This window comes from Lissotriton vulgaris, chromosome 1_1 (assembly GCF_964263255.1).
Source record: "Lissotriton vulgaris chromosome 1_1, aLisVul1.2, whole genome shotgun sequence".
In the NCBI taxonomy this organism is placed as follows: domain Eukaryota; kingdom Metazoa; phylum Chordata; class Amphibia; order Caudata; family Salamandridae; genus Lissotriton; species Lissotriton vulgaris.
In genome coordinates this window covers 2,061,460,938-2,061,474,557 of record NC_141685.1, presented here as the reverse complement: position 1 = coordinate 2,061,474,557, position 13,620 = coordinate 2,061,460,938, and the positions used below count along the sequence as shown (strand labels likewise).

At 45.7% G+C, this 13,620-nt stretch overlaps 1 protein-coding gene across 21 annotated transcripts in view; it reads left to right on the top strand.

Moving 5' to 3' along the window:
- PLEKHA5 (pleckstrin homology domain containing A5) overlaps positions 1-13,620 on the top strand; it is a 742,840-nt gene that overhangs the window by 438,488 nt on the left and 290,732 nt on the right. For all 21 annotated transcript variants that reach the window (XM_086920674.1, XM_086920665.1, XM_086920721.1 and 18 more), the window contains one exon: positions 6,178-6,652. In XM_086920674.1, coding sequence (XP_086776800.1) covers positions 6,178-6,652 — 475 coding nt within the window. The remainder of the gene's footprint in view (positions 1-6,177; positions 6,653-13,620) is intronic.

Sequence of the window (13,620 nt, the reverse complement as noted above, 5' to 3'; positions counted from 1 at the left end):
GGAATCATTGGAGGCATTAGATGTACTGGCCTGTGTTTTATTTCGGTTTCTTCCAGGTTGTTTGCCGCTCTTTAAGGAGTCGAACTTGCGGGCAAAAGTAAAAATGCGTCCGCATTCATAGTCCGCAAGGTCGCGTTGGAACTTGTAGGCTTTGCGGGCTTTAATTTTTTCCTCCTCTTTTTTAAGACGGGCGGTCATTTCTGCATTCAATTTGTTGATTTCTTCAGGTGTTCCCATTTGGGCTATTTCGTCCGTTAGTGCCACCACTTTTTTCGGGAGTTCAATGCGGTCGATTTCTGCATATTTGACGAGCAGAATTACTAACTCCCTTGAGGAGTCCAGGTTTTTTTGTGCCCATTCCTTCATTAGTTCTGGGTTTGGCTGCTCGTAACTCTGTGCCAACAGAATTCTTAATCCCCTCGGTACTCTTCCCGCGTCCAGGTAGCTTTGTAACGATCTGTGCTCCCACCATTTTGCCTGCTCTCCCCGCATCAACTTTTCCAAGATTTTCATTTTATTTTTGAGAGTTTCGTCAGTTTTTGAATTGCTCGGCCCTGCTGGTTCCGGGCGTTCCCGAGTCTGGGCGGTATTAATGAATAGCCCTTGCGCTGCCGCCTCTCGGTCCTTTAACGTGTCGGCAGACATGTCTGCTTGCAGCAGGAAGGAAAAACGCCAATTTAACTTGAGGATACAGCTGGGTTACGGAGTCGTTAATCACCCTCCGTTCCGCTAGCGTCCTCGCACACCAAGTACCCCACAGTTACGGAGAGGTCCTACCTTTCACGTCCTGCTTGTGTCCCCGAACACCCTCCGGTGCGGCAGGGGAAAGCGATCGATCCAGGTGCCTTGAAGTCTCAGGTGTGGGGGCTTGCTGGTATAATCCTCCCGGATTGCAAAACAGGCTCCACGCCGTGGCTTGAAGACAGGCTTCCGTTTACCAGCTGCCACAAAGTGCTTGGGGGTCCGTGTGTAACTGGTCGAAGCTTTACCAGTTATATATCCAAAGGGCTGCTTACACAGATTGGGTGCAACGACGAAGTCCCAGTCAGCACCAAAGAAGCAGACACGAGCCCAAAGTGAGTGCAAAAAGCTTGTAGCGTTTATTCCTTCATGAGTCCGCCATAACGCGTTTCACCACCGGAGTGGCTTGATCACATGACAACGTTAACAGATTTTACTGGGCCTATTAAACAGCTAGCACTTTAGACACGTGATGCAAGTGTGAGTGACATAGAAAAAAGTGTAAACAAGCAACGTTTGAGCGCTATTTAAAAGATAGACTGCGCTTTGTAAAATACCACGAAAATTACAAAGTTGCTTTTACCAACTGATAGAAGGGCAAACAATTGATGGTGTACACAAATGCCAGTAATGTCATAAACGAGGTTTTGCATTGAAATGAAAAAAGGAAAATTAGTCTTATTTTCACAAAAATATATCCGCATAAATGCATGACTATCGGTGTGAATACCCATAGAAAAATATATAAATATATGTATGTATATACATTTAAGGTAAAAAAATATATATATATATAAATATATAATTTCATTGAACCATATGTACAAAATTACATGATCGCGTATATACAAGCAGTGTCAAAATTCATATATTTACACAATGCATATTTTAACATTTACTGGACATTTGGAAGAATATCGGCCTAATGCCGTTTGATCAAAAAGAGACCCTTCTGTTGTATTGCAAAGCAATCAATTGAAGAACACAGTTGGATGATGTTACAAAAAGTGCATAAAGTGCTGTGAGTGCTCAAAATAACAGTGAGGATAATCCTGAAAATAAAATTCTTTAAAAATCCTAAATATGTAGGATTAGGTGAGAGGCATGGGGCAGTTGCATTGGGCAGTTATATAAGATCTATTTCTAAGTTAAAGCGAAATATAGACCTAGTTGTGGGGTGCAACCTATCAGTAAAATACACCGGATACAAGTGTAATACATCTGAAAATTGGAAGAGGATACAGGGGGCTGGTTAACAAAATGAGTAGAGAACAACAGACAGAGAAATTTCATACATTATTTTGAAGGGGGTAGTGTGACTCAAAGATGTTAATTACAGACATGTGTGTAAATTTTCAGTGTTATTCAGACCTCCAGGGCTTTTGCTGTTGAAATATATATGTGTAGAACCTAGTTTCCATAGGAAAAGCGTTTTGTACTATGGTGCTGTTTGACGAATCAAACACAGGGAGATGATGGACAGAGTACTGAAACTTTTCAGACAGCCCCCCCCTCAGTCACTATTAGATCTGGGTTGCATCCTTCATCGTTCTTCAGCTCACTTCGCCACCCCAGTTCAGGCCCAGCCATATGCAAATCAGTCTTGACGCTGTTCCTCATGGGAACAGTCGAGGCCGAACTGCCAAGCCAGGTCTTCCTTCGACCAGAAACCAGCATCCTGAGACCTGTTTTGGAGTAACACTCCTCATCAGCCAGGCTAGCTTGAATCTAGTAGCAGTAAGCAAGGGACCCATGTCTGATCATACCCTGCCAACTTAAGGCAAACCAAGCAAACGCAGAGTGATGGACGGAGCGCTGAAGCTTATCAGACACTCACCCTCATTCACTATTAGATCTGGGTTAATGCCATCATTGCTCTTAAGCTCTGTGCCATCCCATTTCCGACCCAGCCACAAATCCCCCAATCTCAAAATGAAATCTGAATCTGCCACCTTTTAAACTAGGAAGGGGTTGCAGCCACCTTCGGATCCAAGGTATAAAAACTCCCCCAAAAAACATAAGGGGGCAAGCTATGAATACCCTACCCGTAGGCCTGGTGTTGGGGGTCCCACAGAGACCCTGCCAGGGGCCAAAACGTGGCCAAAATTAGAAATTATAACTCATGGCCTAATGATACTTAACCGCACGAGTTATAGTTTCTTCAGATAAGTATAACTATAACTGCTGAATTTCTATGGTTTTGTATAGGTAAAACTCTGGGGGGGATTCCCTGCCCCCCCAGGTCCCATGGGGGGGCGTCATCGTGCCCCCCTCGCCCAAAGCCAAAAAAGCATTGGCAAAAATTGCCCTATCCTGTAAGACTCGCAATCGAAGAAAAAAATGGGTGAACAAGGCTGCTGGGGCTGAAATTACTTAAAAAGGGGCACATCCCCCTCCCCTCCCTGAGCCATCACAGTCCCCTGAGAGCCCACACACGGACCAATATTTGTGAATAAGAGCAGGACAGCCGCCCTGCCCCCTCCCCGATTCTCTAAAGGCCCTGGGAAGCACATCCACCTAGTCTTTAAAAAGGTAGGTGACCACCAGCCCTCCTCCCTGACCCAATAATGGTCATGTGTACACCATCCCTGGGGCCGGCTCTCTAGCTATGTCCCGGGAAGCCCTCCCTCGTGTCATAGCAGTTTCCCTGCCCGTGCTCCCTGGTGGAGGGAGCATTTTTTATTATCCTGCCAAACTTAAGCAAACTGTCTTCTCCCAGCATATGGAAGCATTGAAAATGCTCTCGCCAGCTGATAGCAAACATTTATCTGTTTCCCTGCCTGCACTGATGCAGGGAGGCAAACAGATGAAAATGTTGCTCCCAACCGGAGGAAGCAGCACCCTGCTTGTGTATGATGGATGCCCTGGGTGGTCTCCAGGGCACCCACCTTTGATAATGTGGGCTCCTGGGGATGGGAAAAGACTCTGAGGCGGGCTGGGGGATAGGGTCAACAGGGCATAGCAAGGCTCTGAGAAGGGGGCCATGCAGCCCCCTTACCCTTTAATGTAAAAAATGATCCTGGGGTCCGGAGGGCCTAGGAAGGTTTTGGGGGGGGGGGGTTGTTGGGAGGGCATACAGCCTCCCTCTCTTTCCAAATAAATAAGGTCCTGGGGGCTTGACCTCTATTCTGCTAGTTCCTCACCTTTATTCTGCTCGTTGGTGACCTTTATTTTGCCTTTGACCACTGGGGAGCCTTAAGGCCACTGCGTTCCTATCTAGCTCCCCCACTCCTGCGGGAGCCGGCATTGCTGCTGCTTGAGTGAGCTGCTGGAAATGCAGCTCCCTGCTTGCCGGCGCAATCTTTTCATCGCTTTCTCTGCCCGCATGTCTGAGGCATGAAGGAACCGCTGCTTCCAGCAAGCAGGAGCCCTTTGGCAGCTCCCACCCACTGGATTCGGAGTGTTTGATTTTGCTTGGCTGAAGCTGTCACCGCTCCAGCCAAGCAAAAGCAAACAGCTGTGTCCTGTGGGTGGGCACCCCAGGACATAGCAGGAGCCGGCCCTGGGGGTTGGGGATCCCCAGGGCCAATATTGGCTCATGGAGAGTGGGCTGCGCAGCCCCCCTCCTTTTATATTTTAGGGCCTGCCCCTGGGAGGTGGTGGACCTGGGGGAAGAGATCGGTCCAGGAAGAGGGCCACGTGGGCCCTTTCCCATTGTTTTGAAAGTATTTTGCCAAGGGGGGTTGGTTTTTCCGCCGGGTTAGGGGTGTCTGCGGGCCCCACCCCATTAACTGTTATTTAGCTCCCCAATTTCTATTTCTTTAGCCCTGGGGAGGTGATTGTCCCTGGGGCTTATAGAGCCTTAGGAAAGGGGCTCTGTGCACCCCCCTAATTTTCTTTCTTTTTTATTAAATAAAGCATTTGGGGTGTGGTGGTCCCCGGAGCTCTGTGAGGCTCAGGAGGGGGGCCATGTGCTCCCTCCTCCTTGTTATAAACAATGCCCCTGGACCTGTCCCACCCAGGGGCTTTTCCCTAAACAAGCATGGAAGTCAGCGCTTGTTTTTTACATTTTGCAGTAGTAGCGGTTCCTGTGAAAATAAAAAAATGCTTTTTTGCACAAGAGCTAAGGGGGCAGGGTATTTCTACCCTTCCTCCTTTTCTTTTTTTATTAACCTTTTTTCAGGGACTTGGTTGAGTCCCAAGATGGCTACCAACAGTTCCTGGTTGAAGTGTTGGCAGCCAATCAGATCTTAGCACGAAATCAGGACAGTTTGCAAAGCCTTCACTGCCCTAGATATGTAAATATATATTTGTTTTAAGATCTCCCAAAAATACTGAACAGTTTTCAAATAGGTCATTTTTTGGACCAACAGCTACCTTTCTGCCAAATTTAGTGCAATTGCATTCAGCGGTTCGAGCTATAGTAGAGTCTAACATTCCTATGGGTATTAACATGGGAGAAACTCTTTTTTATGACCACTCCACACCCCAGCCCCCCTCCCCCCCCCCCTTTTCTCGGCCTTCGTTTGATGAATCGCCCTGAAACTTTTCATGTACAATAATAATCACCAGCACACTTGTTTTGGAAAAATTCTAGAACATTAGCCAACCATTATAGGCAAGTCAAAAAATGCTTTTCCAATGGAAACATGGTCCTAACTATAGGTTGGATATATATATATATATATATATATATATATATATATATATATATATATATATATATATATATATATATATATATATATATATATATATATATATATATATATATATATATATATATATATATCCAAAGTTTCTCCGTAGTCAGGAAGAAATGCGGGACACCCAAAGCTTCTGTGATGGTATTTTTTATTCAAGCAGACGGAAAAGGTCTCACGACGCGTTTCACCACTTAAGGCTTGATCACCTCGATTGAGCCACACCGCAATAAATCCTTCAGGAATTTGTCCTACCGGAGAAGAAATGGAGCACACTCAGTGGAAGGCTTTTCACGATTGTTGTAATCCAAAGTAAAACGGTCCATTTACAGCAATCTAAACAAACGTGTTTCGAGCTCCCTGAGCCCTTGGTCACGGCTGACCAAGGGCTCGGGAGGTCGAAACACCTTGGTTTAGATTGCTGTAAATGGACCGTTTTATTTTTGAATAAAACAATCTGAAAAGCTCCATTTGTTCTCCAGTATGAGAAATTAGTTACCGAAGGATATTATATTGTGTGTGTATAGATATATGTATATATGCACATATATGTTTCTGTATGTATGTAATATGTATTCAGAGATATGTAACTATTTTTATTTATTTTACTTTTATTAAGTTAAATCAAGTCTATCGTTTGCCGGGATTGATATTGCATATACATTATATTTTCTCGCTTGTTCAAAGCCTGTGGTTTCATTTGGAATTGTTTGATTTATTTGAAACAACCTTGCAAAAGCACTCTGTATTGATTATATTCTTGATGGTTGAAAATCAATTTTTTTATTTGCAGCGTTACTTCCTATCAAACTCTACCCAGAAATATGCCAAGCTACAGAGCGCAGATCATGCCTCGCTATCCAGAAGGCTACAGAACTTTGCCAAGAAATCTCAAGAACAGACCAGACAGCATTTGCAGCATGACTGGGTCAGTCTACGATCGATCAATGGCACCAGGGATCGGATCTGGTGATGAGAAACGCAGATCAATCCGAGATGACACAATGTGGCAGCTCTACGAGTGGCAGCAACGTCAGTTTTACCAAAAACAATCAACATTAAAAAGACACAGCTCGCTAAATAGCCCTAAAACTATGATTAATATTTCTGACCAAGCCTTCCAGTCTATTCCCACTTCACCTTCCCACGGTTCAATAGCTGCTTATCAAACATTTTCACCTCATCGTCCATACAGATCAGATGTTACATCAGCTCTGCAGAGGGCTGATGTGACCCTTGATCGAAGACACCGGAATCATCTTGGCAAGGTAAATTTTACATTTCTCTCTCAAATAAAAAGTTGCAGATTAGTTAAACTCTCCTGAAATGTGTCAATTTTAAAGGGTCTTAATGACGATACATTGTTTATTCTTTTTGTTTTAATTAGATTTGAAATACGAATTTGTAAAAGTATACTTCATATCTCACAACAGGCTGTTTCTTTCTTTCTTGATTGTATTCACTTTAGCCACCCTTTTGCCACAGATTTGATGTGGAACCCAAAACCCAGTTCAGAACAATCCTGCTAACACTGCCATCTAATGAAGATCGACTCAATTACATATTACTTGATTTGACATTTCCCAGCGCAGTTAACTTACAATGTAGATTATCCACTCCCATTGGCGTAACAATGCTTCTGTCAAGGTCCCTCAGCTTGAAGACTGTGCTGCAGTGGTGCTTGTAAATGTCGTGTTTGCAAGAGTACTGCACTCGTATATTGCTATTTTGTATGCACTCTCCACAAAATATAATAATGTCTTGGCAAAATGTGTTGATAGGCCTTAAAGTCGAACTGATGGAGAAGTAAACAGTTTCAATATGTAGGGAGGTAAGCTTAGCCGAATCTCAAAGCCAGTAGAATAACCTCAATAGAATTTAACAGATACGAAAGGTCTATTCCGTCTAGTCCCAGGATGCTCATTCTTAAGTGATAGTTGCACTTTACAAATGCCCTGTTCATTCAGTCATTAACAATCAGCTGCTAATTATTCCACTTTCTCTATCAAAATACAGGCGATCTATCTGAAGAAAGAGAAAAAGAGACAGCAGTTTGGGACCTCAGTACAAGTTCCAAGTGTAGAGGTTGAAAGAGCCAATAGACAACATGGAAAAAGCGGTCTATTCAATAAAGCCTGGGCTAATTGCAGAATAGATGGGAAAAAGACTAATCTGTTCTAGTCTAACAACGACTATTAGGAGGAAATACAAGATAAAAAAACAATGTGTGACTAGTAGAAAACCTTCTCCTTTGCCAAATTTTGAGTCCTTTGAATTGTACTGAGGTTAAGAATATTTGAGACTATTAACAGGAGCTCGAGAACATAAAGCATCGGACATGGAGAGGTGGTTATGCATTCTCCCATGATAGTTAATGAAATCTGATTTAGCAGTCCAGATACCATTACGATTTTAGATAAAGCTTCAGGTCTAGGTAGCTGAAATCTGTAGGGCACTGTTTGTTGAGACTCCCTCTAATTGATTTCAGGTGATTAAAGAGGGACAGTTTAACTGTTACTTTCCAGAATGTTTTAGAAAAATTGATCTATTCAAAACTAGAGAAGAGCCCTTTGGCATGGAACATCTCATCTTCCCACTAAAATCAGATGCGCAGACAGCAATAAGAGGCATCCTCTCCTACAACCCCGTCACCCCCAGATCCCAAGCACCATCTTGTGACGCCATGCCCTACCTCATCGCCTCCCTGGCAACCGACTTTCACCACAACGTCCTACTCAACTACCTTATCCCCTTCCATGCTAATGACGGCCCCCAGCCGTCATGCACTACGGTGCTCATGTGCTGATGACGGCTGGGGGCCGTCATCAACCCGCCCACTCGCGATTCTGCCACACAGGCGCAGAATCGTGGCCGCTTGGAAGGGGTTATCTTCCACATCGACAACCCCAGCGACGCCAACTCCATCGCCCTCCTGAAGAACCTCAACATCAGCCTCACCCAACTGGTCACCGAACCCACACACAAAGCCAGACAACCTCGACCCTATTTTACCTCCAGCGACAGAATCCAATTCAGCAATGCCACAAAATTAACCTGGACTGACCACACCATCGTACACTTCGCCATCACTGACGCCCAGCACACCATCACCAGGCGTCAGATCACCTCCCAACGCAGCTGGATCAATGTTAAAGAAACTAAGTGGTCACAATCCCTCACCACCTCCCTGTCAGAGGCCTCAACAGACCTCAATCAGGCTGTCCAGAACTTCTCTGCCTGGATTACCGACAGCGCCGACAAAGTTGCCCCACTGAAAGCTACAAAATTCCACAAGATCCCTAAACATGCCAGTTGGTACATTCCAAAACTCGGGACTAGCAAGCGCAACTGCCACCAACTGGAGAAACGATGGCATGCCACCAAGAACCACCCTACAGAGCTGCTCACAAAACAGCCCTCAGCAACTACTACTGGCACATTAAAGAAGCGAGGAAAGCAGCCATCACCACCTGCATCGACCTCGCAGTCAACTACACTAAGGAACTCTTCAAACTAGTCAAAAAATTCTCCAATCCGACAGTCACACAGAACATCATTTGCCCCTCCCAAGAACTGTGCTACACCCTCTCAGACAACTTCCGCAGCAAGATTACCAACATCTTACAACAATTTAAACCTCCAACCCGCCACCCTCAACTCCAGGTATCTCACCCAACCAGCGAACCAAACCATCACCGCCTGGTCACCGCTCAGTGCCCTGACCACCTTAGCCATCATGTCTTTTATCCATGCCGGGGCGCCTACAGACTCCCTGCCGCCACCACCTCTACAACCTCGCAACAAACCCAATCAGGGTTCTCTTTTTTGATCAAACCTACCCACTCCCTCATTACTTTGGTGGCCTCCTGAATTGAATCCCCCTCCTAAGCCTGTGGAGTCGGCAAGGAACCTCGGCTTTCGGTTTGACAGCGATTTGTCTTGTAAATCTCAAATTAGCCAGGTATCCTCTTCCTATTTTGGTAAGCTGCATATGCTTTGCAAATTCCTGCATCTCCCCCCCCCCCCCCCCCTAGAGTCATGTAAAACCATTGTAGATGCCTTGATCGCCTCCAATCTTGACTATGTTAATAGCCTTTACCTTGGAGCACCTGCCTTCCTGACCAGGCGCCTGCAGATCGTCCAAAACGCGGCAGCCAGGCTGATATGTGAAATCACTTTTCGCCATTCCATCACCCCCCATCTTAGGAAGCTCCACTGGCTGCCATTGACCAAGCGCATCTAGTTTAAAGCTCTCATACTGACCGTCCGAGCTTTTCAAGGACGGGGCCCTGCTAATCTTCGAGCTCACCTTAAACATACCCAACACAGTTGAGACCTGAGATTCAATCACCTTTGGCTCCTGACAATCCCCCGCGTTCAACGCTCGAACGGGTGGGAGAGCCTTTGGAGTGGTTACTGCCAAAATGCGGAATGGCTTGCCTCTCTCTCTTCGTACAATTGAATCTGAAGCTGTTTTTCGACGTGCCTTGAGGACCTTGCTTTTTTCTAGCCTCTAGACCTCCGCTGGCCCTTCTGTTGTTGTCAGCTTCAGCGCCTAGATACCCCCCTTGGGAGTAGCTGTTGCACTATATAAACGTTTTAAATATATCAGCACACAACTCACCAGCATCCTCAGCACCTCAATACCCACCGCAACCTTCCCTGACAGTTGGAAGCATGCAGACATCAGACCCCTCGTAAAGAAAAGACCCCAACGATCTCAAAAATTAACCTTCAATCTCCCTGCTCCCCTACCCAGCCAAAGTTCTCAAGAAAGCCATCAACTAGCAGCTCACTGATTTCTTGTAACAAAAACACCTACTGGACGCTTCTCAATCAGGATTCTGTGCCAACCACAGCACTGAGACCACGCTGATTCCCCCCACAGACGACATCAGAACACTCCACGACCATGGATAAACTGTGGCCTCTAAGAGGCATTCAACATAGTCTCCCACAACACCCTCATCAACAGACTCCACAAGTATACAGCAAGATGCCCCCTCAAGTGGATCGCCTCCTTCCTTTCAGTATGCAATCTGAGCATTCCACTACCTCCCTTCACCTCCCCACCCAAAGACCTCATATGCAGCGTACCACAAAAATCATCCCTCTGCCCCACCCTGTTTAACATCTACATGACCCTCTCACAGATGTCGTCAGATTCCACAAACTCAACATAATCTCCTATGCAGATGACACTCAACTGACCCTCTAGCTCACCAAGGAGCAACTTCTGCAGCGCCATGACCATTGTAGCCAAATGGATGAGAGACAACTGTCCCCAACTCAACTCCACCAAAACTGAAGTACCAATATTTGGGGAGAACACCTTAACATGCGACCACAGCTGGTGGCCTTCAGAATTCGGACCCACACCTCCTGACCGACCATGCACACAATCTCTGCATCATTCTGACAGCCAACTAACAAGTTAACCCAACCGCCTCCTCCTGCCTCCACACACTTTGCATGCTCTGCAGAATCATCAGCTGGATCCCAACCAGCACCAGAAAGATCATCTCTGAGGCCCTCATCACCAGCCGAGTGTGAAGGGCACTCTACATTATCATTTTCACACAAAGTGCAATTGATAGTTATGTCCCTAAATATGAACCTGGCCCACTGTTGTCCATGCATTTGACAGAGTGGAGTAGTTATTTCTAGGAAAAACGATCTAGGTGTTTCTAAGGACTACGTTTCTTAAGGACATGCCTACCATAAGAGAAAGGCCAATAATACAGCTAGCACAATTTGGCCTCTTTTTGTTCCATAAGCAGAGAGGTAAGGTTGGACTTAGCCCTACCACTGCGTCCACTTAGCTTTTTCTCTATGTATATAAACCCCATGACTACATTAATTGAAAGTGCCTTAGGAGTGAAACTGGCTTTTGTGACATTGGTGCACTTTCCTAGGTTCTTCATTATAACAAATGTGTGCTCCCTTCTGTAATACCTTTGTTGGAGTGCAAAGTTAGCATGTGTACAATAAAAAGTGGTAAATTCCTTGTTTGTATGGAGCTGTGTGCCGATGTAAAAGAAGGAATGTCTGAGTCTGTTTCTAAATGCTATATTATAAGTACACTGGGAGAAGACTCATTGTGGGTATTTATCCTTCTCGTCACAATCCCCTAAACCAAGACATTTAGTTCTTAGAGCCCTTATAGGATCCCCAAAACCTCCCCTTTGGCCTGAGTACATTAGGCCAGGAGCATAACTCTTCTGTAGCAAGATTAGACATGGACTGCCTCTGGGAATAACTAAAGACACTCAAAGAACAATATCAGTGGATGGAATTGACTTAGTATGTGAAAATAAACATCAACCAAGAACCTGGATAGTAGACATTAACAGGAATATTTCGAATGTGGTAACATTTTCTCTACAAAGTTGAACATTTAGCCTGAAACCGAAAAGTAATCATCAGTTTGGTGCCTCAGCTTGAGATGGCTGCATTGGGGGTTGACAATTAGTGTGTTGTGGATTGAACCAAGCAGGAATTGAATGCAGGTAAAAAGCCACGCTTGACCCAAAGCCTGCAGGACCCCCTCTGTCTCCTGTTGCAGCTCCAAACATTAGCTGCTTAAAGAAGTATTCACCAGGTATCACTTGCAGCCTCTCTTTCCTCCATTAACTCGAGCACCTAGTGCTGCCGCTGCCTTCGAAGTTAACAGTAGCTGCTGCATTGGCCTCCAGGGCCTCCCCTGTCAGACGAGTGCCCGTCTGCCTTAGCCTTCAAAGTTGCAACTGCCAAGGACTAGAGTCCTCCACCATCGGCCTCCTGTGCTCCACCATCGGCCTCCTGTGCTCCAACTGCCAAAAAGGGCAATCTGTCTGCACCAGAACTACTGTTCATCATCGACAATACTGAAAACTCCATCCTACACTTTCAGTCAACCATGCGATTCATCAAATCTTGGATGAACCAAAACCAGCTGAAACTGAACCCAGGGAAAACCGAGTTGGTTCTTACTGGGGACAGCGCCAAGCATTGGGGCCCACATTATTGGCCTTCGGATTTAGGTCCAGCTCCGACACCCTCTTCATCGGCTAAAACACTCGGAGTCATCGTTGACTGCAAACTCTCACTGAAAGCACAAGTAGGCCAGGTGGTCTCCAAGTGTTTTTTTCAGCTAAAAAAAATTCGGAAGGTCCGTCGCCTACTCACGCCCGAGGCAATCACCCAGGTCGTGATTTCCACCGTTCTGTCCCATTTGGATTACGCGAATGCCATTTATCTAGGTCTTCCTAACTACTTATCTAAACGTCTCCAGATGGTACAGAACTATGCCGCGAGGCTAATTCTAAATCAACCAAGGTGGCAGGCAGCCACTCCCCTACTTAGGAAATTGCACTGGCTCCCAGTCACTCAGCGTTGTGCCTTTAAAACTGGCTGTTTGATATTTAAATCTCTGTATTGTAAAAGCCCTAAATTCATTGACCAATTAATCATCAGATATACACCATTGCGAAACCTACGCTCACTCCATCAGAGCCTCCTGCTGACGCCTCCCTTCAAACTCAAGCGCGCTGGAGGCCGTAGGTTCGCAACACTTGCCCCTCGCCTATGGAACACCTTCCCTCTGGAGATTCGAAACTGCCAAGACCTTCTCTCCTTCCGGAAAGCCTTGAAGACCTGGCTCTTCAGACAAGCACTTTAATAACTCTCCAATCCTCATCCACGCTTATGTTACTGTTGACTTTAGCGCCAAGAAACCAATCGGTGATAGCGCGCTCAATAAATATCTTAATAACATAACATAACATAACAATAACATAACCAGACCCAAGGGCAGCAACTGCTGAACACCACCAATCAACCTTCTGAACACATTGCTCAGCACCTGTGATCCTGGTTTGGGTCATACACTGCGGGCTGTGGTCTCCTGCCCAGGTGTGAAAGCTCAAGAGTGAAGACTGAGAGGGAGGACCCATACCTGGGACTCACCTCGTAACTGAGCATGTAACGTAGTACTGTGTCTGCACAAACTGAGAGCCCACACCTGAAAGCAAGCAGAAGGAAACTGTTGCTGCTAGTGCTAACCTTACAAATGCGCAAAATTATTTTTTGTGTGAATTGCGTCATTGCGTCAAATTTCACGCAAGAACACAATTCATGGTAAATAGCGTTCTAGCCCACTGCCAACGGCCATACCAGTTTTTAAAGGCCCTGAACCTGAATTATGGCCCGATGCCCTAAAACAAGGAAGAGCGTTTAAATACTGGTATGGTCCGAG